Source organism: Bacillus rossius, chromosome 2 (assembly GCF_032445375.1).
Source record: "Bacillus rossius redtenbacheri isolate Brsri chromosome 2, Brsri_v3, whole genome shotgun sequence".
NCBI lineage: Eukaryota > Metazoa > Arthropoda > Insecta > Phasmatodea > Bacillidae > Bacillus > Bacillus rossius.
The window spans coordinates 346,612-354,736 of NC_086331.1; the positions used below are offsets into that span (position 1 = coordinate 346,612).

Here is an 8,125-nt window from a genome sequence, read left to right on the forward strand (position 1 = left end):
AAGTAAATAAAAAATAATATTTAAAATCCATACAATTATATCAACTAGTGTCCTACATAATTTCCTTCTACTAAATTTAGGGTTAGGAAAATCCAGAGAGGTGGGAACAGCGAGTTAAATATCGCTCGTAATTTTCAAAATTTAAGTGAATTTATTTGGATAATGATTAGCGCTGCTTCTGTCTCTGTGTTTACGTTGTGGTCAAGGCCCATAAGGTCATGTCTATCTCCAGTTGCAACTATAAATAAGATGTTCAGCTGTCCTTATATGGACATGTCTCGAACCATGCAGTATTTTTGACCATGAAAATGGCTTTTTTCTGTGATTTGCTGGAAAATAACTTTCATTAATTAGAGCCCCTTTACATTTTGTATTCACGTTTATGACTCACTGTTCATGATTGTAAAATAATTCAGCTGAATGTTATGTAAAAAAATTTGTTATAATTTTTAATGTCATTGCACACTTAGAAATATAATTTAGATATAGAACTAGAATAAAAATAAAATCAATCTTCATTAAATATTAATGCATTCCTGTTCCCGATTTTAAAAAAAAATGGAATTTATAAAATTTTATATGAAATATGAATGCTTATCTAAAAGTTAGTCACAACCATTCAGACTGGACTGTTATTTTTCAAAAGGTCACATTGCCTTCAAAGTTCAAACTCTTCATTGCTGACTGCAAACAAACAGATTCTTATTCTTAAAATCCAAAACACACTTAGAATTAGCTTGTTACCGTTTTCGGTAACTTTCTTTGCGATTTAGTTGGCTGTTGCTTGTTTTCTCCTAAGAAGCGTTGGTTTAGTTTTGCATTTAATTATTTAATTTTTTTTTGTGATTAATAATTTATTTATAGATTTTGTTATTGTTATTTAATTATTCATAGTTTTGCTTTTTAGGTTTTTCCTTTTTTTATTATTAAATTGCATTAGGAGGACACAAAGAAAATGAAACCGTTTGCTCAACGGCCGCCTAGTAATGATTTTTTTTCCTAACCTAACTAAAACTAAGTGTATTTTGGAGGGGTCCGGGTTAGGGAGGGACCTAGGTGCGTCTCAGGCCGAAGCCTATACGCCTAGTCATGCTGGGATTAGCCATGCAAAGAGAGGGTCGCATGCATCATGTGCTAGGAGGGGATTGGCCAGCCATGGCAGCGATTGGCGCCATGACTAACTCCCCTCACTCTTAAATCTAGACTATAACAAGAGATAGGTTGGGTCCAGGTAAAACCTGCATAGACACAGGGAAAACCCTGGGCACATTCATGCGGGATGCAAATTGGCATGCATTACGTGTAGGAATTTACAGGAGATAGAGGATGGTCTGGATGAAGTGTTGGACAGAGTAGAAAACAGTCTACCATGCGGGGGTTGGGCACTTGGACTCGTGGTCCGCTTTTCTAGTTGTCCAGTACTGGATTTAGTGATCAGGGACGCAAGCGCCCCTGGTGGTGAGTGGTTGCACTGACCACTCACTCCACCGCCAGTCAGCACCTAAAAAACTAAGAAACTAAAACAGGAAAAAGATAAATGACTTACAAACTAGGCATTTCGTTACAAAATATGCAAACACCCAACTCAGGAATGGACGTGCAGTGCTTAAGATAAAACTAAAATAAGAACTAAAAATATTTTTTTTTTATTTTTTTTTATTTTTTTTAGATTTTTTATTATTATTTTAGAAATATATATTTTTGATGACTATTACTTAGTATCTAGGACTTATTACTAATTTACAAATCTCTAATATCTACTACTATACTACTAGTTAAATATAGAGGAACTGTCGGTGTATAAAGTTACAGGTGAATTAAGTCAAGACCTATTCGCATTCTGGCATTTGTTGCAAGCTTGTAATTCAAAATCCCATGTCTTTCAGAAACACAACCGGCACTGGAGGTGAAGCCTGCCAGGCGGGCCATGCCCATCGGACATAGGGAGTCAGCCCTAACAGCACAGGCAGTGGAACTCCCGGGAGCCAAACCTACACCTGCGTGCTTCGGACCATTTTGAATTAGCTAATTATTCATTAATGTCTATAATTTAAGTTTCAACTCGCGAGAGACTGATTGGCCGATCGCTCAGCCAGCCACAGCACACTACGGAGGTCTGTGAGCCAAGATTGAATTTGGCAATTTATATTCTCCATGCAACTCTGGATCTTGTTCGCCCAGTGATGAAATATATGGGTTTCTGCTTATGGCACATTTATCATAGAATTTTTGTGCAGTTCGGAAATAATAATGTTTTAAAAGTTCGAGTTTGAGCTCTCTGTGCATAGCCCTTACGGGGCAATACACAGGCGCATCTGTCGCAATACGAATACTCTTATTCTGAATTCTCTGTAGCTTGATTAAGTAAGATTCCGCTGCTGTTGCCCACACCGGCACTGCATACGTGATTATTGGTTTTATTAGTGCGTTATAAATTATTATTCCGTTTTTAACAGAGCTACCTAAACGTCTGCTCATGACGAGGTAGAGGGCCATGAGCCTAGTGAAAGCTGTTTTTCTTTTCGCCTCTATGTGATCGCGCCATAGTAGTTTCCTATCCATGTGCACGCCTAAATATTTAACAACGTTTTTGTGAGGAATTTGCTCATTGAAAAGTGTTAGTCGTGGTCTATCTTCGAGTGGCGGGAGATGTTTACGCGTAAAAACTATAGCTTATGATTTAGTAGGGTTTACCTTAATTCGCCATTTTGTGCACCACTGTTCTATTGAATTTAACGCGGTTTGCAATCTGTCTGCTGCGAGTTCTAGAATACTAGATCGGCTAAACAATACCGTATCGTCCGCGTAGCAGCCAAACTGAACTGATCGGTGTGCGGGCTTAGGCATATCATGGATATAAATATTGAATAAAACCGGCCCCAAAATGCTGCCTTGTAGACCTAGTGATGTGTGGGTTTGGTTGTTACGAGTGTACCCGAGGACGGCCGAAGAAGCTCGATGGTGACGTAGCCGAGTGACGCGCTCAGCGGTGGCGCGCGAGTGTTAGGTACGGGACTTGCGAGCCGGAGACGACAGCAGCAGGATGGTTCGGTGTGACCGTCCGGCCCGCGGTGTGGCAGCGGCGCGGAGGCGCGTTGACCACCAGCTGGGGCCCAGTCAACATGCTCAAAGTAAGGAGTTGACGCTCATACTTGTTATGGCCAGAATAGGTGAAGCTCGGTGCTGTGAAATATGTTTTGCTGAAGTAGACGGTGACTAGCAACGTAATTTGACTGAACTCAGGGCCGGTCAATAAATTTTTGGCGTATAGACATTAATGTACTTGTCTTTCAGTCGGGCCCGCATGGTACTAATTTTGATGGAGTGCATGGAGACAGTTCACGTACTTTTGTTTGAATATTACGAGGACTGCAGTATCACCCACAAGCAAACGAGTTTAGGGAAAGTGCGCGCACAGGACTGATAGAAACTTTATATCTTAAACTTTATAATATCTTTATAGTATAGATTTTATATTATTATATATTTATATATATATTTGTATACCTTTTGGTAGGATAACTATGTATCTAATGTATACGTGGGGGGTTGTGATCCTTGGTAATGAGTAATAGCCATGAAAATAAATAATGACTGCACTTAATTGTTTTTTTTTTTTTAATGGAACTCACACATTGCCCGGGGAATAAGCGGAGAGGTAGCCATTTACCTTTGGTTGCCCTTGGGGCATGAGTGTGGGGAAAAGTTGCTAATTGCACTGTTGCGGCAGTTAAGCAGCAGGGCGCTTGCAAGCTGTCTGAGTTTGTTAAAAAAAATTACACTTTCTATTGCTGGATTAAACAATATGTCATAAAGAAAACCTTAAGAATCCACAAAAAAAAACGAATACACAAAACAACAGAAAACAACTAAACACAGCCGAAGTCAATTCAATATATACAGTGAGCACAGAGAATTTGAAGGAGTTAGCCAGATCAATTACACAACACACACTAACAAGCTTGGCGTCCTAAGACAAAACAGTTGCGATGTTTATAAAACTGAGATCTGTTCCCTTCATCAGCTACATACTGATATCAGGTTTTTTTTTTGTTTGCTTGAATATCTGGGCACGTCATTTATTGAGTTGAGACCCTGTGGAGTTTTCTTGGAGTATTTGATCCATGGGACCTTTACCAAATGTATATATGATTAATAAAAACTATTTCTAAACAATTTGACGACTATACAAAAAAAACTATTTTATTTATTTTTGTTGGGATTTATATGTTATCTATTTTAGTTATATAACATACAAATTACTTGCATTACTTTCACTTAAAGATCAATTCTGTATTTAAAATAAAAAATGTGTAAGATATCTGGCTTCCTTCTGTTGTCGTTGGAGTACTTCTTTAATTGTTAAGGTGCATGAATTTTGTAGTGGTATGTTTCTGACTTTTTTTTTCTATTTACTCGTCCAATTTTAGTGTAGTACTTTTATATCCCCAGCTGGTCACATTGCTTTTTAAATCTCGTCTCATAATATAGTGTAGTGCTCTTTTTATTATATCTTCCATTCTAATTAACTGTATTGTTTTATAGCTTTAAGAGCATTACGTTAGGCTGTAATGCTTTGGTTTCCATTTAAGTTGGATATGATTATGGTTTGCAATATTGTTTAATTCCTTCATTCATGTTATGAATATTGTTATTTTCTCTCCAAAATTTATTCTAATGTCTATTTTTTGTTCCTTTCTTGTACTATAGATGCGGTTTATGAAAAATGTGTTTCTCTTATAATCTGGTTGCTGTTATTATGCAAAGTCTATTTTTCTTGGAACACAAGAATGCAAATATATATCGGTTTATAATTCAGTCTGCAGTCCATACTAAAAATTTAATTTTGCAATTTTTTATTAATATAGCCCATAGTAATTATCTTTATTTTTATTTTTGCGGAATTTGTTCCATTGATATATATCATTATTCATTAGATATTTTTCCTTGAGCTTCCAACTTCTTTGTCAGTTTAAAAGCTATCAGTTACTTCGTCTGTTACTTCGTTTGATTTTTTTCTTTGTATGTGAAGCTTTTGTTTTCTCATCGCTGTCTTCATTTTATGTTTTAATTCATTTTGAATAGTTCTATGAGTATTACATCTTTTTTTCTACAGTGGTTTTGCAGTTGCCTGCCTTGTCTTTGATTTTATTATGGTGGTTAACTAAATCTAAAGTTCTTCAGTTTTTATGAAATGAATTGCGTCAAATACCCTCTCTAATATTTAGTTGATATCGTATCGTATTATTTTTTCCAATGGTTGTTCTTCTGGTGACGTCTGTTTCTTTTCTTGCAGATATTAGTTATAAATCTGGGGTTTGATTTATTGTGTTGGCTTCGGTATGGTGGAATGCTTGTTGCTGGTTTGTAGCTGTTATATGTTTAATATTGCTGATCTTTTCTTTAATTTCTCTTCGAGTTCTAGTCTTTTTGGTTTTGTGTGTCGTTTTATGGGTGCTTCTCATTGCAATTGGTATAGGTGTAGTTTGTACAGTTATATTATTTATATCTGTGGCTTTCTGCGCACATCATGCATTTCCCTATTTCTTTACAACTGGTGTGGTGTCGAAAAGCCAGCCATCTGTAACCTTACAGTAGCTTCCTTTTTTTGTAACGCTCTGTTTGTACTGAAAAATCTTGAATGTTCGTGAGGTCTATGAATAGTTCGTGTTACCTTTGTGGAATTCCAAATTTCTATAGTGGCACTGGCACTCTTACAGAGTGGTCTTACTGTTGGTGAGTCATTTGTATAATATTAACGATATTGACTCATTTACTCTCTAGCATTACCTTTGATTCTTTAGCATTTATTGAAGAGTCAAGTCATTGCAATAAGATATTACTGTTGGTATTCTGATTTGATGAGTGAAGCTTAGAACACTTAACTTTTAAGGACGTCTAAGCATTTCTAGTAAGCAGTTTCTGTTTTGGCATACTATATTCCATTCCTCTTTAGTGAATATTAACTTTATGTTTCCTAATATGGATTTGGCAATTAATTCATTTAAATTATTGTTTTAAAGTTAAGTTCATTAGAGAAGGTTGCCTCTTCTTGCATTTAATATTTTTTTTTTTACTTTTCTGTTCATCTTTTAGTACATTTATATCGTGTCAGCTTTTTATCTTTCTTTGTTTTCCTTCTTCTTACGCTTTTCATCATAATATGTGTAGTTTATTGCCCTAAGTTCGGTGTAGGTGTTGAGAAGTTGTTTCGTGGTTTTTAAATTCCATTGTTTGATTTCATGGCTTTTAGATTAAAGGTTAATTTTAAAGATTTTTTTGTGAACAGTTTGCGTGCTTTACTTCAGGGAAATTGAATTGCACAGGGGCTATTCCTTTAAAGGGTGTATCTCCTGGAGTGGTGCCCGATATAGGCCGAACTTGAACTAATCGAGTAGACACTGATTTGTGCATCCTGCTGACTGCTAAAACTGACCTCTGGTGTAGGACTTGGTTATAGGCTGTCCCCGATTGCTGTCCAGCTGGTGTATATTCAAACTTGATTATGAACAAAGCAAGGTTTCCTGAGGCTGGTTTGCTGGTGGTGATTTTTAGCTTGTCTGGATAGTCTGGCTTTTCTGGCAGGGTTGACTTTTCTGGCAGGGCTGGCTGTTCTGGCAATGCTGGCTTTTCTGGCAGGGCTGGCTGTTCTGGCAGCGCTGGCTTTTCAAGCAGGTCTGGCTTTTCAAGCAGGGCTGGTGGTTCTGGAATGGCTGGCTGTTCTGGCAGGGCTGACTTTTCTGGTAGGGCTGGCGGTTCTGGCATGGCAGGCTGTTCTGGCAGAGCTGGCTGTTCTGGCATGGCAGGCTGTTCTGGCAGGGCTGGCGGTTCTGGCATTGCTGTTTGTTCTGGCAGGGCTGGCTGTTCTGGCCGGGCTCGCTGTTCTGGCAGGACTGGCTTTTCTGGCAGGGCTGGCTGTTCGGGCATGGCAGGCTGTTCTGGCAGGGCTGGCTGTTCTGGCATGGCAGGCTGTTCTGGCAGGGCTGGCGGTTCTGGCATTGCTGTCTTTTCTGGCAGGGCTGGCTGTTCTGGCAAGGCTGGATGTTCTGACAGGGCTGGCTGTTCTGGCCGGGCTTGCTGTTCGTGCAGGACTGGATTTTCTGGCAGGGCTTGTGGTTCTGGCATGACAGGCTGTTCTGGCAGGGCTGGCGGTTCTGGCATTGCTGTCTGTTCTGGCAGGGCTGGCTGTTCTAGCAGGGCTGGCTGGTCTTTTTTATATGCTTTGTCTTGTTTCAGCTGCTGTAGATTAATTCCTTGCAGCTGCGTAACCGCTACGCCCTCCTCTTCAGAGGAGCTAGGGTGCACTTTCGAAACATTTGATGGTCTTCTTTGGTTGGCCATGGTGCTTGTCAATCAGAGCGCATCTGCCCAACTCCAGGGTGCAAGGGTGAATAGGGCACCTCCGAATGACATGTCCATTTCCCCTGTCCAAGGTTGGCTGTTCTACTGCCTGACTGCTCCCCAGGGCCTGGGGCGGATCCGAGCCGCAGCAGATTGTGATATTTATTAAAAATTAGATTTGAAAACTGATCATTATCCGTGAATGTTACCTAATTGTTTTCGGAAAGGCCACAAGCATAAAAATGGCCACTGTACCAATTTGTCAGTTTTTTGTTCAATGTGTAAGGGTTTTTGGGTTTGTTATGTGCTTCTATTGTGATTCTGTGTGGATAACCATTTGATATGGAGTTATCTTTTAAGAGTTTATATTTATCAGAAAATAGTTTTTTGTCAGAGAGAAATATTTCAGCTAGGTTGGTTCAATTTTTTAATAATGCCATCTTTGCTGTTTATTGGTGGCTGTAATTGAAGTGAATGTATTGCCCTGTTACTTCAGTTTCCCATATACATTTGTAGTGGTTTTTCAGTTTTTCTTTGAGACATTGCTGTGCCTTAATAAGAATTACACTGAATGATATTAACCTTATTCCAAAACAATAAATTACTATAGCGTTTTTTTAATTGTTTTCTTTCTTACAAAGCTGTTAAAAAAAAACAATCTTAAATGTGACGCTGGGCGCCTATAATCTCGTGGTGCAATTTTTATTCAGATAAACTTTAACTTTAAATTTGTACCTTCTACTGAGGTCTAATATAAATAACCAGCTTGTTTTAACATTATTCT

General features: G+C 38.4%; 1 protein-coding gene across 1 annotated transcript; it reads right to left on the minus strand.

Annotated features, from left to right (window-relative positions):
- Positions 1 to 2,983: 2,983 nt before the first annotated feature.
- Positions 2,984 to 7,341, minus strand: LOC134529893 (uncharacterized). The gene is made up of 2 exons (XM_063364451.1): positions 6,500 to 7,341; positions 2,984 to 3,233 (listed from the first exon to the last, which is right to left on the minus strand). The coding sequence occupies exons 1-2, from the start codon at positions 7,339 to 7,341 to the stop codon at positions 2,984 to 2,986; spliced, it is 1,092 nt and encodes a 363-aa protein (XP_063220521.1).
- Positions 7,342 to 8,125: the final 784 nt, after the last annotated feature.